This window comes from Hemicordylus capensis, chromosome 4 (genome assembly GCF_027244095.1).
Source record: "Hemicordylus capensis ecotype Gifberg chromosome 4, rHemCap1.1.pri, whole genome shotgun sequence".
Taxonomy (NCBI): domain Eukaryota; kingdom Metazoa; phylum Chordata; class Lepidosauria; order Squamata; family Cordylidae; genus Hemicordylus; species Hemicordylus capensis.
Window position 1 is genome coordinate 242,913,323 of NC_069660.1, and position 22,896 is coordinate 242,936,218.

General features: G+C 42.6%; 1 protein-coding gene across 8 annotated transcripts in view; it reads right to left on the minus strand.

Annotated features, from left to right (window-relative positions):
- SMCHD1 (structural maintenance of chromosomes flexible hinge domain containing 1) overlaps positions 1 to 22,896 on the minus strand; it is a 260,220-nt gene that overhangs the window by 197,291 nt on the left and 40,033 nt on the right. For 7 of the 8 annotated variants that reach the window (XM_053245721.1, XM_053245723.1, XM_053245722.1 and 4 more), the window contains exons 2-5: positions 18,652 to 18,727; positions 15,250 to 15,411; positions 6,746 to 6,828; positions 6,526 to 6,656 (exon numbers count right to left, since the gene is read on the minus strand). In XM_053245721.1, coding sequence (XP_053101696.1) covers positions 6,526 to 6,656; positions 6,746 to 6,828; positions 15,250 to 15,411; positions 18,652 to 18,727 — 452 coding nt within the window. Of the gene's footprint in view, positions 1 to 6,525; positions 6,657 to 6,745; positions 6,829 to 15,249; positions 15,412 to 18,651; positions 18,728 to 22,896 lie in introns of those variants that run through there. The other variant, XM_053245725.1, reaches the window with a different exon arrangement.

Here is a 22,896-nt window from a genome sequence, read left to right on the forward strand (position 1 = left end):
ACTCACCTTTCTTGAACAAAGTAAGATCAAGGCAGCTAACATTTATTTTGTAGTGTTACAACAAATTATGCAAATATTATTAAACTAGTAGGTGAGGTCCATTGCAGAGCCATTTTGTGTTTTACATTTTTAAAAAAGTTATGTTCAGCTCTCCCCCAGGATAATCCAGTGTAAACAGTAGTGTATTCAGCTACTTTGTGGCAGGATTTAATGGCAGGATTGTTTATGCAAAATTTGGTATCTGTAGGTAATCAAGCAGTGTAACTTTATTTTGCACAAACAAATCCACAAGCAAACTCTCAAAAATATATAATAGCTACAATTTTTTAATTACTGTGCTTGCCAAAGGGAAGAACAGTTTGAAATGTGTAGAATTTCAACTTTAAACATTATTCATTTTATTGAATTACCATATATGGTAAATTTGGATCACAGTATATTTGAATTTGAGAAAGATCTTCTGCTTCTCTTGGGCATGATTTCATTAAAAAAACCTCCCCCCCCCAGCATATCACAATGTAAAAATTAGTTAATTCAGTTAATTTCAGTGGCAGAAATGTGTATGCAAAATTTGGTATCCGTAGGAAATCTGGAAGTATGAATTTATGTCACACAAACTCATCCACAAACTCCTCAAAATATATATTAGCTTACTTTTAAAACAATTACCACTAAGAAATTTCAACTTATGACAATATATTGGAACATTTTGTAAAGCGCCCTACATTAAATAATTCACAAAATATCTCCATTAAACATTTATAGCAATGATCAGGAACATCTATATATTTCATGGTAGCAATCAGGGTTGTGCACAAAACTGATTTTGTGTTTTGTTTCGAGCTCAAAATGAAATGAGAAATAGCCTGAATGTTTCATTGAAACAGCAGTTGAACTGGCTGTTTTGATTAACAAACTCAAAATGTTTTGAGTGTTTCGGCCATAGGGAAGAATGGGGAAATTTGAAACACTGCATTGTTCCCCATGGGTAGCTACTAGGGACACCAAATGGGTTGGGTGGTAGGGCATGATGGGTGCTACCTACCACCCAACCCACAAAAGAGATGGGTAAGTGGACAAATTTTAACCTTTTCCCAAAACCCACATAGGATCCCATCATGCCCTACCACACAACCCTCATGCCCTACCACACAACCCACACTCGAGTCCCTAGGAGCTACCCATGGAGAACAATGGGGTGTTTTGAGTTTCCCCATTCTTCCCTATGGCCAGAACAAGCTGCACTCACAGTGCACACAAAAGTTTTACATTGTAATTTGCAATGCATTTTGCAACCCTGTGTAACACTGCGAAAGCACACAGTAAAAAGGAATCTGTCCCTCCCAACACAGAACACACATTTCAAACACAGTCCAAAAATGGCCAAAAAAGAATCACTGACCCAGAATCCACAGCCAGCCATAGTGCATGCACTACAGTAAGATCACTGGGAGAAGTTACTCATAGGAACATAGGAAGCTGCCATATACTGAGTCAGATCATAGGTCCATCTCGCTCAGTATTGTCTATTGACTGGCAGCGTCTTCTCCAAGGTTGCAGGCAGGAATCTCTCTCAGCCCTATCTTGGAATCTAGATGCTCTTCCCAGAGCGGCTCCATCCCCTAAGGGGAATATCTTACAGTTCTCACACTTCTACTCACTCACATACTATTATGACTCATTTCCTAGCATTGCAACAGCAGCACCCTTAGCAGCAAGCATAAACATACGCTCAACTAGAGTACTTTCAGCCACATTTTGACTGAGTACACGTTGCAATGAAGATTGCAGAGCAGATCAGAGCAGTGAGTGAAGAACAAGTTAGTCTCAAGGCCAGACATGGAGCTCATCAGATAAATCACCAAGTAATCTCTCTCTCTCTCTCTCTCTCTCTCTCTCTCTCTCACACACACACACACACACACACACACACACAGAGCTGCCACTGTCCATGTCTCACAATACTATCTCACAAAAAACAAATAACAATGCAAGGCAGGCAGGCACCCAAGTTCTGCCTTTGTCAAGCTGCAGAACTAGATAGATATAGCACCAATAGAACAGCATATTTTACTCAGTGCTGAGAAAAGAAAACCGCAACATCAAACCTCCCTTCCCGAAGTATCCTCTTCAAGAAAGGCATACTATAGGGGCTCTCTCTGCCTCCCAGTCCCTGTGAATATATTTTGAAATTCCCTAATTTGGTGCTTCCCCTCCCTCCTCCCTGCCAATGGTGGCACGGTCACCCATAGCAACACTTGATTTGTCTGATAACAAGCCAAGACAATACACATTTTGAATGTCTCTTCCTTGTACCAGCTTTTGATACTTCTCTATACCAGTCAAAAATATTGTCAAAGGGCCTTACCACATTTATTAGGAGTTTGCATATTCATTCAGAAATGAGTCTGCAAATTCACAAAGTTTCTGACTTCTATAGGCATTCCATATGCCACAACTATGGTACCATCAATTAGCAGATGAGATGTATCATCAAGAATAATTCTGGTGGTGAACTGGTCACACCTCTGGCAACACACTGGCAACACAACAAATAATTTCTTTGTTGCCTGTCTTTAGGTTTCTATTTGTGTATCCAAGAGAAACCTGCACAATCATGAGCTAAATTCATACCTATATTTACCTGAATAGAAGATGACCCTGAATTTAAGATGCCCCCTTAAAAATAGGGGTTAAACAGAGATTATACCTGTATTTAACACAAAGGAACAGCACTCTGAATTTAAGATACACCCCCCCCCCGCATTCCTAACATCAAAGAACTTGGAAAAAACCTAGTCTTGGATTCAGGTAAATACAGTAATAATTTGTACAGATCCACCTTCCTGTCAGCTTAATAGGCAGTAAGGTCTTGCACATGAACAGCAGAAAGAGGCTACACAACTCCTGAAAACCCAGCTCAGTCAAAACAGGGTACTCTCACCTCTATCCAGGTCTTAACCCAGGTTGGAGGGGGAAAGAAGCCGCCATACCTTGGTCTGCTGTTCGTATGCAAAGATTGGTGTTAAAATGCTCCCAAGCAGCTGGCTGCTATCTTTATCACAGTTACGTGACTAGAGGGGCCAGTCAGAGGAGAGGTGCTGCTGTACTGAGGGCTGCCTGTCTGCTGTGCATGCAATGCACTGTGGCATAGCCTGGAGAATCCAGCTCTGTTTTCTCCATACTGCAGTGCATGCCAGCCTGAACATCTAACAGGGGAGAACAGAGTCTAAGGGAGGCTCTGCTTATTTCTGGCAAAATTTACCTGGGAATTGGGATAGAGCTCTTCCCTCCCCTAAAACACCCCTTATTGATTTTTTGAAAGGCCTTAGTGATTATTTATTTAGTTAGTAAAATTTTCTTATATACCACCTCCTCCAAAGAATCTAGGCAGTGAACAACAACAATACCAATAACAATTACTAAAGTATATTTCCATCTGCCTTCACTGAGGATTCTTCCTTCTTGGTTTCAATCTTTGCATCACAGAAGGATGAGATGGAATCCTTACATCACATATCTACTACCAGTAACCTGTATAGTAGATATGTGAACTTAATTGTATTACCATCAGCAAGAGAATCTTTCACAAAACTGTTCATTTGTGTTTGGCCCATCTCTTTAGTGTTCAGGAGAGGGTTTTTTTAATGTCATTCATTGCCAAATTCTGAAGAACAAGGACCCACTGACCCAATAATGGGAGACGTGTTGCTAAGTGCTGATGCTATACTTAGGAGCCATGGAGGATCTCCAGCATTGTCAATGTGGTTTTGAGACAGACAGAAAGAGTGCAGGATACCCACTCTTAAGTGGGTCTCTCTGTGCTGCAAGTTAGTCATGGAAGTTGTTGTCCAAACATGTTGAATCTCTGCAGAACTCACAGAATACTGTTTTTATCTTCATGATCCAATTTCAAAATAGCTGGAGTGTTTTCATTTTGAATCATTTTGAAGTCATTCCCAATTATGAAAAGTTCCCTTATATTGGTTGTAATGCAGGTTGTGAGTTTATAACAGTGACCATTCTACTCAACACTGATGTATTACTTGCTTTCTGCCTACTGCATATTGCTGCTCTACACTGATCAATTTAGGCTAAATTTCTGCTTTGTCCCCTTCACTACCAAGTCACCTCTCATGAACTCATCTTTGACTTCATTATGGAGATGGTTCATCTCAGCCAAGTACACAACCTCATCTTGCAGAATGTGTGATTATAATGGTGTAAATGTGGAAACATTTCTGGAAAGCAAATAAACATAGTTCACAAATACAATTGTGCTGGGCTCTGATGAATAAGAGTAGCATGCATACCATGTTCATAAATTGCTACCACATTCCTTTCTTTGCTGGTTGTAATTTCTAAATTGTGTAGATAACAATATTGTCACCAGAGCATCATAATATTGTGAATCATCTGACTTTGATGCACTCATTCTTCTTTTAAAGGCCAAATCCCGCTTGTGTAGATATAATCATAATCAAGATAGCTTGTAGTGTTAATTTATGTGCAAATACTCCCTTCAAGAAGATTTACCAGCCATGGCTCTTCCTATTGAAATTGATCAGATTGACACTTTCAATGTCAGAATGACACTTTTTATCCAAATATTTCCCAGTTCAGAATCTTTCTTAAATTGTCCCAAGAGCTTCAGAGAATCCTCTTAGCTAGAGAATCAGAACATCCTTGTATTATGGTTCTTTTAATTTCAGCTCCATTAGTAATGGAAAGAGTGTGTGAGCAACAGAAAGAACAATGTGCTTTTCCTGAATAGAGACTGCTACATGTAGAACACTTTAAACTGTATTCAGCGTGCTCAGTTTATGTGCTGAGCCCTGAAATAATAGGCATATATCCAATAGTTTGCGGTTGAAATAATCTGATTGCTCATTGTCTTCATACATGCAGAAGATTTTTTTTTTTACCTGCTTCGCTCGAAAATGTTCATTTAAAACATTTAATAAACCCATTTCCAGCAAGGGGTGGGGGAGGATAATTACAGACACAAAACCCATGTTATCATCTTTTGTATAGCAACTATAGCCATCAGCAGTTTAGGTTGGCAGTTATTTTGATTTTTGCAGATTTGGGCTGCCACAATACAGCTTCAAACAAGAGATTTAGTTTGAGTGCACCCAAATACTTTTGAATAAATGGTGTGCAGTTTTCTCAAGGATGTCAAGAACAGAACTTTAGTCTAGCAAAATATCTAAAAGACTGTCTTAGTCAAAATACAAAGTCACACAAACTCTTCTGTACTTGACAACCTTTAGGGATGTGCACAGAACCGGCGGGGGCAGGTTCAATGTGGAGGGTGACTTTAAGGGCGGGGGAGGATGCACTTCCCCCACCGCCACATTTCCCCCCACTGGTGCACGATTCCCTAGAAGCCAGTTGGGGCAGCAGCGTACCTCCCTGCTGCCCCATTCTGACATTGTTCGGAAGTAACCGAAAGTAACTGCGGCTGCGCACACCCGGTGAGAATGACGTGCAGTTGCAGCTACTATTTCTGGTTACTTCCAGACAATATCGGAATGGGGTGGCAGGGAGGTATGCTGCTGCCCCAATGGGCTTTTTAGGGAATCGTGCGCCGGTGGGGGAAACGTGGCGGTGGGGGTAAGAGCATCCTCCCCCACCCTTAAATCCACCTCCACCATCAAACCCTTGAGCTGGCCAGGGTTCAAACCGGTTTGGAGGCCCGTAAAAAGACCTCCAAACCAGTTCATGCACATCCCTAACAACCTCCAGGGACATATTTTTGGGAGATACAGATGGTTGCAGAAAGGAGGAGGGATTGCCAAAACAATCCCCGCTTTTTGTGGGTGTGTGGAAGTGTTTCCTCCATGCAACTCTTAGTTTGGATGTACGCCACTGGGGCTGTATTTGGGCTGCAGGATCATATATTGCCAAACTATATTTCACTACTACTCCATTGAATTCATCCCTTGACTTTTTCTTGTACAAAGATCCTAGTTTTGTTTCTACTTGTTTATTTTCCACTATGGTAATCTTTTCTATACCATAGTGAAACAAAAACAAGTAGAAACAAAACCAGGTTCACTATGGTAATCTTTTCTCCACCTTAAGTGGTGCAGCAGGAAAATGCTTGACTAACAAGCAGAAGGTTGCTGGTTCGAATCCCCGCTGGTACTATATCGGGTAGCAGCGATATAGGAAGATGCTGAAAGGCATCATCTCATACTGCACGGGAGGAGACAATGGTAAACCCCTCCTATATTCTACCAAAGAAAACCACAGGGCTCTGTGGGCACCAGGAGTCGAAATCAACTTGATGGCACACAATCTTTAATCTTTTTTACGGCTTACTGAATTCATATAGATTTTACACCAGCAGTATATTTGCCTTTATCTCCCACTGCTGGCCCAGCTCCAGCAGTTGAAAACAAGTACAAAATACAGTGTATTTCTAATGAATACTTCATTACAAATACACTAATGAAGAAACAATGAGCTTCAGACAATCAATTTTATATTTAAACATCATCGAGATTAGAATTTTCTAACCTTTCAATGTAACTTTGCCGTGTAAACTTTGACAAACGATATACAGCCCAATTATTAAGTTGTTTAGAAGTCATGCCTCTTCCATTATCAATCATAGCCACAGCCGGTTTTCCTTGGGTGTCATCAAATAACTATTTTAAAAAGACAAAAGGAAACATGTATTAAGATACTATGATATAATAAGCTTGCAAAACACTTGAGCAGCTCCTTAGTATCTTACCAGCTTTAACTGTATGCTCCGGATCCCAGTATTTTGTGAAGTAGCTGATAAAGAGTTATCAATTAATTCTGCTAGAGCAAATGCTAAATAAAGAGAAAGAGAGTTTTCTGAGAATTCTTAATAAGAAAAAAAATCCAGTTTTAACATATTTTTGCGAAGGTACATTTTCAGTTTTACAGTTATTAGTATATTAACAGATGCTTATTAGAAACTTGCTACACTTATAATCGAATCATTGCTGTACAATATACAATACTGCCACAACCTATCACAACTTGAATATTGGTATTCTCTGGCACTACCCTGATTTATCACTATATATTTAAATCCATAACTCTTCAGCATGCAATTTGAAATAAATGTAAGAGGAAGACTACACCAGTGTAATAAATCCTGTAAAACCCAATTTTCCTACAGTTGAGGAAAGGGGCTGGGAGGGCAAGAACAAAGAACAAAAAAGTGCTTTTTTAAAAAGCTACAACTAATTCCATAAGAAATAAAAGGATTCCAAACACAAGAAGAGGAACATCCAATTCTCTCAATCATGCAGAAGTTTAATCGAAACCAGGCACCTCCAGTTTTGCATGTGACTCACTTGTCAGACACTTGTAATCCACTTGGAGTCTGTGTTGATCCCAGTGTTGATCACTGCTAGTCTAGATGACCTAGCAGAAAAATTGCAGGAGGCACAGCAACTCTCTTTAAACTGTCTGACCCCTGAACTACTTAGTTGCTCCTTCTATGAAATACTTTTTTGTAACTACTATTGCTGGGTATTGTTGGAAACAATGTGTAAAAGTGTCCTAAGGATTAATATGAAAAACTGTTTTCTTATGTCAGACAAATAATTAATGGAGCTCATTTCCACATGAAACCATTCTGACCATTTAAAAAATGTTCAACACTTTGATATGGCTGAATACACATTTTATTTAAAATATTTATATGTTGCTTTTCTATTTAAACATATTTAAAATGTTCAATCTTTTTTATTTGCAATAAAAATGGTCCACTTAAAACAATAAATGTGCATGCAAAATAAAATCAACATAGAAAACAGCTGCCATTATCAAAAGAACATTTAAAAATTCAATAAAAATCTGGTCAAACTTGGTTAAAAGCAGAAAAAGTATAGATCACCCACTTCAAATAATTTAAAAGTATTACTGCCCTCTAAGCGATAATAATGTTGGTGCCTCACAAATCTATTTTTGAAGGTTATTGCATAGATTGGATTTCACCACTGTAGAAGTCCTCTTTCCTAGTCACAAACTGCTTAACCTCCCCAGATGGGGGGAGTCAGATAATTGTAGAAGGGCTCAGAAGCTGATGTAAGAGAGTAGGAAGGTGTAATTAGCTATATTACATAAAAGTAAACAATGACTTCTGATGAATAGATTAGTATTTTCCACAAGTAATACAGCACTCTTGCCCCAACTGTAAAAAAGCAGTGTGCAGTAGCAGTTTCCTTTATTGTTATCACCAATTAGATGAAGAGGATTTGGGACACTGCAAGAAGATTCTGTGTTTGATGCTGGGTTATGAGCCCAGTGGCCATTTATGGGTAAAGTGTGCAATGGGGATTTGTGACTCAGCTCTTCCGTTTTTAAAGTTTCTGCACCCAAAAAGTGCTCCTTAAACTTATCTGGGATGCTGCCACCACCTCCTTCATTTTCCTATTGGGGCATAGCAAGTTGGGGCTGTGCCTCTTGGCTTACTAGTTTGGAGGTCTTCTTAATTAATTATTGCCCGCATTCTGCACCACACTTATTGGCAACAGTCTCTGATCTTCCTAGCCTCTAATCTGCCAACAGTCTTTGGTCTTCCTAGCCTTCTTTGTCACAGCAAAACAAGACCCCTCCAGTCTCCCACTTGCCGCTCCTCTCAGCTAAACAGATAGGCAGGCACTTAGAAAAATAATCTCTGAGCATGTCCAATACCCACCCAAAGAGCTCAGTCTTTCCTTTATAAGCTGTTTATTAGAATAGAAGGGACAAGGAACTGGACTGAGAGAGGAAGGAGTACAGGCATAGAAACAGAAATTTTTGCTAATTCTTAACACTTGCCTAAGAGTAAAAAGGCGTACTTACAATCAGAATCTTATTTAAGCCTCTAGTCCAGTTCAGAATGGTTAAAAGCTGACCATAACGTATATTCAAGGATACTTTTTCAAGCTCCCCATGCTGGAGAGAGGAAGGGAGAGAGTACACCATCCTCCAATGAAATGCATACCATGTGCTTGTCTAATGGTAAGATGAGACTCCCTTATCAGGTGCTGCAGTGTTTGACATATGTGAAGATCAAGGGGTATCAGGGTGCCAGGTAGAAGCCAAGATACTGGAAATCCAGCTAAGAGGTTCATTTTCCAGTGTGAAACAGTTTTAATCGATCAAGAAGTTTGAGATCCTGATGGTATTAGGTATATGGGTGAGATCTGGTAACCTTGAGCTCATGGAGATTCAAAGCTAGAATGGTGTGGCAAATGAGTGCAGTTAGGATTTTCCTATGGTGCTCATCCACATATACAGAGATATTTTACACAAAGACTACACAAAGAGACAGAAGCAGCAGTCAGAACAGTAAAGGCTGGGGGAGGACACTGTGATGTTCCTTGTTTTCTTGATTGCTACAACACACAGAGGTCAAGATTTACTTCATTAAGTAACGAGGTCTTATAAGTTCTAAGGATCTTAAAAAGAGGACAAAAGACAATTTTCTTTCTAAACATAGAGAAAGAATGCAAATTAATGTCCTTACCCAGAAATGAAGTTAGTTCTACCAGGTACAAACGAAATAGCTCAGTCCAGAGCCACTTCATGGCAAATATGTAGTACACGTTTGCCATGTGTACTACTACAACATGGCAAATGTGAGGTACACAAGGACACGGAAGCAACATATCTTTAACAGTGAAGAAACTGCAAAGCACACACTGGCAGAATACTTCAAAAGTTACTAATGAGTACAGACCTTATGTCCTCTCCTTGCAGAGTCATGACAATTTCCTGTCTGCGATTCTTAAGCAATGCATTTTACTATAAATGAAGTATCGATTTGAGTTCAGAATGTATTTTCTTCTTCTTCCTACAGCTCTTGCTACCGTATCATCAGTATAGATTAGAAAAGCGTAAAGTTATTAAAAGGGACCCTCCTGTGTCATTTATTTATTTAAAATATTTCTATACTGCCCAAAACTTGTGTCTCTGGGTGGTTCACAATTAAAAACATTAAATCAATTAACAATTAAAATCATTTAAAAGATTAAAAATATTTAAAACCCAGTATTAACATTATTTAAACTATAGATCTAATTAAAAGCCTGGGTGAATAAATGTGTCTTCAGTGCCTTTTTAAAAAGTTGCCAGAGATGGGGAGGCTCTTATATCAACAGGGAGCGCATTCAAAAGTCCAGGGGCTGCAACGGAGAAGGCTCATTCCCAAGTTGCCACGAGATAAGTTGGCGGCAGCTGCAGGAGAAATTCTCCAGATGATCTTAGCAGGCGGTGGGGCTCATGGCGAAGAAGACATTCTCTTAAATACCCGGGGCTTAAGCAGTTTAGGGCTTTATAGGTAATAAACAGCACCTTGTATTTTGCCCAGAAACATAGCAGCAACCAGTGCAATTCCTTCAACACAGGAGTAATATGGTCTCTCCTAGATGTCCCAGAGACCAACCTGGCTGCCGTGTTCTGAACCAACTGCAGTTTCCAGACTACATACAAAGGCAGCCCCATATAGAGCAAATTGCAGTAATGCAGCCAAGAGGTTACCAGCAGATGGCATTCATCTCAAGGAATGGACGCAGCTGGCGTATCAGCCAAAGCTGACAGAAAGCACCTCTGGCCACTGCCTCAACCTGGGACACCAGAGAGAGGTTCGGATCCAGAAGCACCCCCAGACTGCACACCTGTTCCTTCCGGTAGAGCATGACCCCCTCTAGAACAAGCAGATCAAAATCGTCCCCCTAGTGTTGACCCTGCACAATAAGTACCTCCATCTTATCTGGATTAGCCTCAGTTTGTTATCCTTCATTCAGCCCATTACCACCTCCAGGCAGGCGTTTAGGGAGGTTATGCCTTCTCCTGATGTCGACATGGAGAAATAGATTTGGGAGTCATCAACATATTGATAACACCCTACACCAAATCCCCTGATGCTCTCTCCCAGCGGTTTCATGTAGATGTTAAACAATACGGAGCCCTGAGGGAACCATACAAAAGTTCCAATTTTGATGAACAACAGCTTCCAAGGGACACCATCTGGAATCTGCCTGTGAAGTAGGAGAGGAATCACTGCAAAGCAGTGCCTCCCACCCCATATCCCTTCAGACATACCAGAAGGATACTATGGTCGATAGTATTGAAAGCCACCGAGAGATCCAAAAGGACCAACAGAATCACACTCCCTCTGTCAATTACCAATTGGAGATCATCCATCAGGCCGACCAAGGAAGTCTCCACCCCATAGCCCAGCCAGAGGCCAGTTTGAAATGGGTCTAGATAATCAGTTTCCTTCAAGACCTCCTGGAACTGGGAGGCCACCACCTTCTCAATCACCTTGCCAAACCATGGAAGGTTGGAGACAGGCCCGTAGTTATTTAACTGAGGGATCCAAGGCAGGCTTCTTCAGAAGCAGTCTAATGATTGCCTACTTAAGACAAGAATGCTGCCCTCCCTCAGAAAAGCATTGATAATCTCTGCTAGGCCCTCTGCAACAGCCTCCCTGCCAGATGGTATAAGCCATGTCGGACAAGGATCAAGCGGGTAGGTGGTAGGCCGCACCATTCCAAACAACTTGTCCAAATCCTCAGGAGTCACAAACTGAAACTGATCCAGGGTCATCGCATAAGAGGAGCTACTGGACACCTCGGCATCAGACTCAGTAACATTTGTGGAGTTTAAACCCAAGTTGGCCCGAATACGAGAGATATTGTCCATAAAGAATTCATTTAAAATGTCACAGTGCGTAATTGTTGGTTCTAAGTACTGATTCAAGGGAGAAGCGGAACCTGGGTTAGGCCCACAGATGTCATGTCCGCTATGAGCTCCTCGGGCGCCCTGGACAAATTGGTCCCAAAGTGAACACTGAAGTTCCCCAGGACCACAAGCCTGGGAGACTCCAACGCCAAACCCGAGACCAAGTCCATCAGCTCATTTAGGGACTCCATAGGGCAGCAGGGCGATCGGTACACCAACAAAAGTCCCAGTCTATCCCTAGTCCCCAAACTCAGGTACACACATTCCATATGGTCAGAAACTTCGACAGGGATCCTGGCAAGGGAGATATTGCTCTTGTAGACCACAGTCACTCCACCTCCCGCCCCCACTTCCCCTCCCCTGCTCCTCAACAGAGTACCCTGGAGAAAGAAGCCGGGACCAGACCAGGCCACCAGCCTCCCCTAACCAAGTCTCAGTAATACATACCAGGTCGGCCCCTTCATCCAGAATCAAATCATGGATGATTTCAGGTTTATTCTGGACCAACCTGGCATTACAAAGGAGCAAGATGAGGCTCTGTGGGTGGTTAGAATTGCTTTCCAAAGTCAAAGAGCTGGCAGGAGAGTCAGAAGGGGAGACAGCAATTAAGTTCCCTTCCCCTGCAGCAGCCTGCTGACCTGTCAGCATTAATTCTGTTCCCCACCTCCACTGGAATAGCTGCCCCATAATTGGTGGATATACCCCATCTCCCCATCTCCAGACAGACCCAGACACATTGCGCTCAAAGAGAAGCACAATTATGATACCCACTCTTCTTTACACACCCACAAGGGATCTTGAGCCAAACAGCCTGGCCCTCACCCTCGTTATCCCCTGAAGTGGCTCCCCCAAAGGGGTGACTCCCTCTGGTGTCGCCCCTTTGGTGGCGACCCCACCGATGGCCAGCCTGCCACCACAGGCAGCGTTCCTATAAAGCCCAAAGCTGAGCAGGTGACCTGAGGAACGGCTGAGTTACCCAGGAGCTGGTCCCAATCATGGAATACATTTCCTCAGGACTGCATGAATATGCTCTGCTCATTTTTTGTTTCACTTTCTATTTCTCTCCCTTGTCCTTTGCATTTATATCCATACACTTCTTGGCTCAGATCTACTTCCTCCCCCCAAATCCCCTATTTACTGACTTTACACTTTTAGAGAGGCGAGGGCTTACACTAAAAGTAAGATATTTCTGTATATCTGGATCAGACACCTTGGAAGAGGCCAGCTCACGGAGGATGGGTGGAATCTCTGGGGGTACAGGATGAGAACATGACCCCATTGCCTGTTGGCCACTCCCAAGCATAACCTCCACACTTGTCTGTGAGCAAAAGGTTCAAACTCTTGAGAGTTAGGAACATAGGAACCGGCTATATACTGAATCAAACCATTGGTCTATCTAGCTCAGTATTGTCTTCACAGACTGGCAGTGGCTTCTCCAAGGTGGCAGGCAGGAATCTCCCTCAGCCCTATCTTAGAGATGCCAGAGAGGGAACTTGAAATCTTCTGCTCTTCCCAGAGCAGCTCCGTCCAATGAAGGGAATATCTTACAGAGCTCACACTTCTAGTTTCCCATTCATATGCAACCAGGGCAGACCCTGCTTAGCTAAGGGAACAAGTCATGCTTGCTACAACAAGACCAGCTCAACTGAGGTAAGATAACAGCATAGAAGCATTTTCATCCTTTCTTCACATAAGTAGTGTGGCAGAGACCAGGAAAAGAATTAACATAAGCAGGATTTTTCTTTAAAAGGGATTAAAGTTTACTGAATACACATTTATATAAAGACTACAAAACATGCAAACATATGAGTTACAGTTCCCAAGCTCAGGGAGATAACAGGTTGTTCTAGTAAGAACTAATCTGCCTACTTTCCTTTCACTGTCTCTACAACTGAACTAAATTTGATTCAAATCGAGGTCAAGTTAGATTTCTTGTGCCTCAAATGTTTATGCATCCACCATCTTGAATTGGGGTGGATGACATTATTCCAAACTATGCCATTATAGTGTCCCTATGTGTCCCTACAACTGTACCCGATTTGGTTCATATTGGTCCAGGCGTTGCAAAGTTTATGGGGACACACATACACAAACAGAATACTGGGTGATCTCATAAGCCTACTGGAAAGTAGGCTAAAAAAGGAAAATAAGGCAAGAAAAAGAATTCCCTAACAAAAGACTGCTTTCTTCTATCTGAGTCTTTTGCTTGCAACTATTTGCTTCTGCAAGTTTCTGGCAACTTGCAAACTGAAATTTTCTAGCTGCAATCAATCATAGCTTACATAAGAAGAGCACTGCTGGATCATGCCAAGACTCATTTAGTCCAGCATCCTATTTCCCACAGTGGCCAGTCAGATGACTCTGGGAAAGCCCACACGTAGGAAACATGGGCATACCCCCTTCTCCCATCATTGATCCCATGCAACTGGTTTTAAGAGGCATACTGCCCCTGAACCAGTGTTCTCTCTAATTTTTTTTCTTCTGTGTGTGGAATGAGTTTTGTTCTGAGCGGCAGTATCAAGGCAGTGCATGCACATGGATTCAGAGTGGGACCTCCTTATTCAACCTGAGCGGGATCTAAAATTAACTAAGCAGACATCAGAAAATGTGTGAGAGCGTGCACTTGCACACACCTTAGAGGGAACTGAATCTGTCAAGACTGTCAAGACTATCACATACTTACTTGTCTTCCATAAACTTGTCTTTTAAAGCCACCTGAACTAATGGCCATAAGCACATCTTACAATATCAAATTTCACAGACTGATTACATGCTGCATGAAGCCCTTCCTTTTGTCCAACCTAGATCTCCTGCCAAGCAGCTTCATTGAATGATCCCTGGTTCTAGTGTTGCAAGGTGGGGAGGGGGTGTTTATTCCGCTTTCCTCAATAACATTGCCACTTTTTTCCTAATTGAAAGCCCCAAATATTGCAGCCTTTCCTCATAAGAAAGGCATTCCAGCCCCATAATTATTCTGGTTGCCCTCTTCTGCACTTTGATCTCTTCTCTAGTAGTTGTTAACCAGGGAGTTGCCTTTTTCACAGCTGCCACACAATGGGTCATGTTTTTATTGAGCTATCCACTACAACCCCTAGATATCTTTGCTGGTTAGTCACTGACAGCTCATAACCAGTGTTAAAGTATACATACACAACCAACACATGGGTGATGTTCAGCACCCAGCAAGCCTAACCACCAAAATGGAATGGAGGAGAGTAGCATTTTTATTAATGTTGAAAGCAGGACCCAGCCCCACTAAGAGCTGTGACTGGCCTTTGGAGAGTCTCTTGTTTTTGTTGTTAGGGGAAGCTCCTTCTAGGGTGTGTGGGTGGGTCTCCTATTAAACAGAAAAATGAAGGATGGGAAGAGGAGGAAAATAAAAGGGAAGCTTCTACTAATCCTGCTGCCTTAAAAAAAAGTTGTCTCTGTTCAACAGCAAAGCACTTTTCATGAACTCAAATACAGTGCACTGATTTAAACTAATGTCTCTTATACATTTATAGTTCACTGGACACTCAAAATACTTACGCAGAGGATTTTGTCCTTCACTAGCATAATATTCATACATTCCACTTTTCACAAGAGTGTCATAATGTGGTAGGAAATCAATGCGCTCCTTTGTTGCTGAGGGAAGTGACTGATCAACTGATCGTAGCAAGTAGAAAGTCTTCCCATCTTGGACAATTTCATCTGCAACATACAAATGCAACTCTAAATAGTAAGAAAACCAACTTCATTATCCATAATGACTTCCCAAAATATGAAAATGCTAGTTTCTAAAATATAACTGTTAACATTTTTTAATTTACTCACTAAAAAGATAATTTCTCCTCAAACTTTCAAATAAAAACTACATAGGTGAGCATTACAAATCTTCTTTGACTATAAGCCAACCCAAATATTTATTATTGATTCATTCATTCGATTTATATACCACCCTTCCTGAATGGCTCACAGTAGTTTACAACAGAATAAAAACAATTAAAACCAGTTAACAATTAAAATCAAAACTATTAAAACAGAATAAAAACCAATTAAACAGTCAGACAGTTAAAAACCCTGGAAAACAAGGGCAAACATTTAAAACAACGTAAATCAGTTTACAACAGTTTAAAAACCCTGGAAGGCCAGGCCAAACAGTTTTAAGGGCTCTCCTGAAAGACAGTAATGAACTCAGATTAGACTTCTGCCTTTGAGTCGCCACCAGACAAACCAGTGGTAACAGGATACGGACCTCCTCAGATGACCTTAATGTGAGGTGGGGATTGTGCAGAAGAAAGCGCTCTCTAAGATAACTCGGACCTAAGCCATTCAGGGCTTTAAAGGTAATAACCAACACTTTGTATTTTGCCCAGAAACATATCGGCAGCCAGAGCAACTATCTCAAAACAGCCATAATATGGTCCCTCCAAGTTACGCCAGAGACCAATCTGGCTGTGACATTTTGAACTAACTGAAGTTTCCGGACTATGTACAAAGGCAGCCCCGTGTAGAGCGCATTGCAAAAGTCAAGCCTGGAGGTTACCAGCTGATGCACCACTTTTTAAAGGTCATCTTCTTCAAGGAATGGGTGCAGCTGCTGAATCAGCCGAAGCTGATAGAAAGCACTCCTGGCCACGGCCTCCGCCTGAGTACTCCCAAGCTGTGCAGCTGCTCTTTCTGGAGGAGTGTAACCACATGCCACACATGATGATCTATATCATCCTTCAGATTTTGAGCACCTCCATCTTGCTTGGATTCAGCTTCAATTTGTTATCCCTCATTCAGCCCATTACTGCCTGTACGCAGGCATTTAGAGAATGAGTGCCATTTCCTGAAGATGAAAAGGATAAGTAGATTTGGGTGTCTTCAGCATACTGATAACACCCAGCACCAAACCTCCTGATGACCTCACTCAGCAGTTTCATGTAGATATTGAAAAACATTGGTGACAGAATGGAGCCTTGAGGGACTCCATATAACAGTTCCGGTTTTGAGGAGCAACTGTAACCAAGCTCCACCATCTGGAATCTACCCGAGAGATAGGAGTGGAACCACTGCAAAGCAGTGCCCCCTATCCCCAACTCCCCCAGGCGATCCAGAAGGATACCATGGTCGATGGTATCTAACACTGCTGAGAGATCCAGAAGAACCAGAAGAGTCACACTCCCTCTGTTGGTTCCCCGGTAAAGGTCATCCAACAGGCCGACCAAGGCTGTCTCAACCCCACAGCCAGCTCTAAAGCCAGTTTGAAATGGGTCTAGATCAGGGATTCTCAAACTTGGGTCCTCAGGTGTTATTGGACTTCAACTCCCATAATCCCAAGCTCAGTGGCCTTTGGTTGGGGATTATGGGAGTTGAAGTCCAATAACACCTGGGGACCCAAGTTTGAGAATCACTGGTCTAGATAATCAGTTTCCTCCAAAACTGCCTGGAGCTGGTTGGCCACCACCCTCTCAATCACCTTGCCCAAGCAAGGGAGATTGGCCTGTAATTATCCATCGCTAAGGGGTCCAGGGGAGGCTTCTTAAGGAATTGTCTAACCATTGCCTACTTCAGACAAGGAGACACCCTACCCTCTCTCAGCGATGCATTTATTATATTGAGCAGGCCACCTTCAACAATCTCCCTGCTACACAGAAGCAGCCAAGTCAGACAAGAATCCAGAGAACAGGTGGTAGGCCGCACCTCCCCAAGCAACTTGTTCACATCCTCAGGAGTCACAGATTGAAACCGATCCAACCTAATACTGCAAGAAGGATTGCTGGGCACCTCCTCCATAGACCTTGCAGAAATACTGGAGTCAAAGCTGGCCAAATACAGGAGATCTTGTTCGCAAAGAACCCATTAAAAGCATCATAGCAGAACAATCCTGGGGGCTGATTTGAAGTAGAAGGAGCAGAGACTAAACTCCTCACAACCCAGGATAGCTCTGCTGAGCATGAACCTGCAGTCACAATGTGCACAGACCAAAATCTCTTTTTTGCTGCACGCATCACTATCGCATAAGTCTTCGAATGGGTCACATGCTGCATCCTGTCAGATTCGAACTGGGTTCTCCTCCACTTGCGTTCTAGTCACCTACCCAACCACTTCAGCTGCCAAAACTCCTCCTTTGGGAGCCAGATTGTTCACTACTCTATGTGGTGGTGGCAGGGAGACTCACCACTTGCCACTAGAAATGTGTGGCACTCCATAGAAGTGGGGTGGACCCCACACTTTGCTTTCTCACTCACTCCTTCTCCTGATCAGGTCTGTCTGGCTCAAGCCGACTATTGACTGATGAGACCAGAAGGAGTGAGTGAGCAAGCATGGCAGAGGCAAGTTGCTCCCTCCTCCTGGTAATTTCTGTTTGGCTCAGGCAGGTGATGGTCCAATATAACCAGGAAGAAGAGAGAGCAAAACACTCCTGCCTTGCTTGTCACTCCTCCTCCTGCTTGCATCCATAGTTGGCTGGCTCAGGCAGCGCACATAAATTTCCAGGTGCAATGACGAGCTGCCACCTAGGAATTGTCAAGCCCTGACTAGAAAAATATCAAATATCTGACTGATGAAATTGATCTAAATATCTGAAGAATGTTTTTCCTATTGTTATCTAGCATTAGTATCTAAAATTTGTAATGCTGCCTGATGTCCATCTTGCACCAATGCACCAGGGTTTTCTGTTGCATGAGGGGGAAGTGGCTATTTCCCTCTGCAGTCCTTTGTGCCTTTCAAAATTATGTCTCTGGGGGTTCTTCAGAGTTTTGAGAGGAACAGAGAAAAGGGGAGATCACTGAAAAATGTCCCTAATCCCACGTGCAATAGAACAGATGGTCTGGATGCCAACCATTGACTCCTAAAAAACCTTGCGGGGGGCAGAATGGAAGGGGCATGGGTTTTCAAAAGCTGTTGCACTCTTCATCAGATACATTTTGATTTAGCTTTTACCCATTACAAAAGCATACTTACTAAAGTTTTCATCCGTGATCTCTTTTCTATTTGTTGTTGTAATAATGAAAGTTTCTTCAAAGGATATGCCAAATACCTACAAGCATAAGTTAAATAGTAATTACACAAAGAGGAAAAAAATTAGATAATGCAGAGGTTAAGATAAGAAAGAAGACCTCTGTTAGATCAAACTAAGGGTCTTTACAGTTCAGCATTCTGTTTCTCAGAGTGATCAGCCAGACAGCAGCAGAAGCACACAAGCAGGGCACAAGAACAATAGCTTTCTCCCACTGCTATCTTCAGAAAGGAGTATTCACTGGTGTACTGCTCTAGTCTGAACCTGAAGATTCTATTTAACTATTATAGCCAATAGCCACTGAGACAGCTCTTCTCCATGAAATTCTCTAATCTCACATAAACTGAGTTTAATCAGTTACATAGCAAGGAAGTTAAGATGATGACTGCCTTAACTTGCAATTTCTACACTTCTTAGAGCATGAATTGAAATTGTACACACCTTATCTTAAACCAAAGGGGATTTTGATATGTTATTACCTTTTTTAAAAAAGGCATTAAATTATGTCAGTGTTCTCTCTCCTCTCTCTCTCTCTCTGTATATATACAAAAAGGTTATGTAATTTTACAGCTCTTCAGGATGTTAGTCACTTCAACCATTCTTGTTAAACATGACAGGATTATGTTCTGCTGCTTAACCCAAGTTTAGCAAAAGATTGTAAGAATTAAACAATGGGCTTTGTAGTGACCAGCCTTCCCATCCTCTAAAGAGTCAACAGGAAGTGAACTCTTGTCTTGGCTGACAGGTTGGTGAACTCCAGCACTCACCCAATCAGTAAACCAGGTGGGTGAGACCTAGAGCTGTTGCTGGGATCTCTGGCATGAAGTAAGGAAGTCAGAGCAGAGAGTGTGGACTTGCATGAGGTTGGATGCCTCATAGTGGAGCTGCAGGATAATCTCTCAGGGTGAGAGATCTGCAGGAGGCTTGGTTCTCATCAGGAGTTTAGTGAGTCAAGGAAAGGGGAACCCAACATAGGGAACAGTTTGTTTGGTCAGTCTGTGTATCAGGAATTTATTTTGCTTTTGTGTGTGTGCTTTGCGTTTTCCTAAACATCTGTTCTTTCCAACTGAGTAACTAAGATTGTAATGTATGCTGACCCAGCATCATTCGGAGTGCTTTTGAAGCATTCTTGTAAACAACAATTTTTAAGTGTATCTAAAAAGCTAAAAGTCTTAAACAGAACCAATCTGTAGTAACTGAACAAAAGTTTTTTTTTCCTCTGTTCTATTTATAAGCCTCAGCGGGTTGGTTATTAACTCAGCAGGAGTAGGGACAGGAGATTTCTCTGGTTCGGAACACATCTCAAGGTGAGCTTGGCCAATTAATAATTAACTGCATGTGCAGGCAAAATGCATGGGAGGGAAAGGTTTTTCTTTAGTCTTGCCTGGTAGAAAAAAGGGGAGGAGCAGATTTTTGCATTTGCCCAGTACCCAGCTATAGAGGGACCTTGGACTAAAGCACTCAATCCAATGGTCCGGTTCTAGGCAAGTCTTAGAGTGCTTGGTGGCAGCGTTTTGGACTACCAAAAAACTCTGGGTTTACCAAGGTCTTTTTCTTAGCTTTTTGGGTTTGGAAAATTAAAGATTTTTAAGCCAGCCAGTCTGCTGCTTCTCAGAGCACAGGAAAGGGATGACTCAGCACGAAAGTCTCTCTCGTGCTGCAGAACTGGTTTAGACGGGTCAGGGAGATTATCCATTAACCTGGCCTGAGTCAGGAAAGGAAAAAATTTCCACTACTCACAATACGCTACAGGCATGAAATTACACATACACTTTAACTTCAGTTAAAGCTGCCAGAGGTTTTAACTGCAGTATGCCCAAACATGCAAAACCTCTGTTAAGCCTCAAATGTTATCTCCAGTTTGCCCTGACAAACTCCAGTGGGGACCTGAGGTTTTCTTTAAGGTTCACTACAGACAGCTGTGGTTTTGCCACCGAAGAGTTATGCTAGAACACTGACTTGCCCATAACCACAGTTAAGCGCCTCTGACAGCAACAGCCTCTCAGAGATTCAGCCCCACCCCTCATATCCTTCCCTCTCTTCCCTGTTCTGTCTGGCAAATGACATGTGCTGTGAAATTTTAAAAGACACAAACCTCTTACTAATTCCTGCTGCAAGGTCCTGTAAAGTCTTTTGTTTCCCAGTAAAGTAAAATCATTCTTTTTATATCCATTTATTTTATTTCAATTAGAAGTATGGAGTCAACACACACACACCTCTAGAAGCAAGCCTCACTTTTACAGATGCAATCCTATGCATTCTTACTGAAGAGGAAACCCATTGAACTACATAATTTACTTTTGAGTAATCCCAGCAAGCCTACAAACTGTTCTCAAATCCCAGAAAAACAGCTACTATTCTATGACACCCAAGTGGTTGCAATCCCCACTGTCTCCCTGCCACTGCCCAGGGTGCCCTTCACACAGCCACAGCCTGCTTTGGTTCTTATCTTGATGTTTCAGGCTTAACATGTCCTGGAATAGTAGCTGTTTTTCTGAGTTTTGATAACAGTTTGCAGGCTTGCTGAGATTACTCTGAAGTAAATGATTTAGTTCAATGGGCTTCCTCTTCAGTAAGAGCAACAGTTCTCTATCCCTGCCCAAGACTGCTCTATGGCTTACTTGCTTGCCTGCTGTTGCTGCTACCACCACTCGGAGGATGAGGAGGCAGCACTGAAGCACTGCCCTGAGCCATTTTTTGGAAGGGCAGTATAGAATCAAATGAATGAATGAAGTGTTGAAGCTGTCACCCTGCTTTTCCCTGCACCCAGACTGATCTCCGAGGAAAGGGCTGAGTGAGCATGCATGGAGGCACAGAGGCATCAAGAAAAGTAGTAAGAGCAAATGAGGAAGAGGAGAGAGGAAAAGTTCTCTGCTTTGGAGAGAATAAGGAGAGGACCTTGTTCCCTACCACCTCCTTTCCTCTCCACCTCTCTGCACTTCATGGAGACAGCAGCCCTGGACTCACGTGTTATCTACTCCAGCACAGCGCACTCCTAGGGACAGCCCTGTTGGAGGATGTGCCCCTCTGTTGCAAAGTATTAGTCCCATGACCCAATGCTTTGAAGAAAATTAATTAAGATAACTTAGCTAGAAGCAGACTGAGGAAAGGGTTAAGCTGTAATCTGCCCAAGGAAGCTAGCGGAGAACAGACACATACTCTTTGAGATCGTGGCCAATTGCAGCCACTTTGCTGATGTGGTGATGCTTTGCCCACAGCTGGGCTGTGGAGCTTGCTAGGGTGTCCTGGAACTGGAGTTTTGCAAGCCACAGTTTGATGAAGGTCTATAGCATGAATTAGAGTTTGGAATTGTAACTCCAGTTAGAGTTAAATGCTGTTAGTGTACATCTGAAGCAGAGCCGGATTAAGGGCAACGGATGCCCTAAGCACAGCCCAACAATGGTGCCCCCCCCCAGCCCCTCCATTGCTTAACTGACAAGACATTAAGATTCAAGCACATTATTTACTTATACCTTAATATTTATTTAATTTTAAAAAAGTTTTCTTCTAGATTTAATTGCAAAGTCTTGATCAAGGCCAGGGGCGTAACTACCATTAGGCAAGGGGAGGCGGCTGCCTGGGGGCCCCCATGCCTCGAGGGGGCCCCTGGAGGCAAGTCACATGTGAAGTGAGTGTGTGTGTGTATCAGCGAGGAGCCCATTTAAAAATTTTGTCTCTGGGCCCACTCCAGCCTCGTTACGCCCCTGATCAAGGCAATGGAAGGAGAGAGAGAAGCATACTTCCCCTCAACTAAGTTTCCTCCGGCTCCCCAGCAGGCTGAGGCAGCTGAGAATGAATGGATCGCTGCTCAGCCTCTTGGGGGAGGGGGTGGTTCTGTCTGCCTTCTATTGCAGGCTGTACCTGGAAGTGGAAGGGAGTCGAAGACACTACAAGGAAGTCAATAAAAAGTAAGTCCTCCACCCCTTGTTTTTGTTTTTTGCAAACTGTGGAGCTTGGACTGCAGTTTGCAAACTGTCTCCAAGGGGGAAGAAGGGGAAGAGTTTAAGGTGTGTATGTGTGTAAAAAATGGAGCCCCCTGTGAAGATCAGGTCTGTCCGCGGTTGTTTCATTTTTTGTACCAGTGTCTGCTCTCTGTGCTTGCAAAACTCCTGAACTCTGCAAATGTCCTGGAAAAACAAGCACAGTAGCAGGAGGGCAGCTGGGGGAGGGGGGAAATGCCTTCCTTCCAA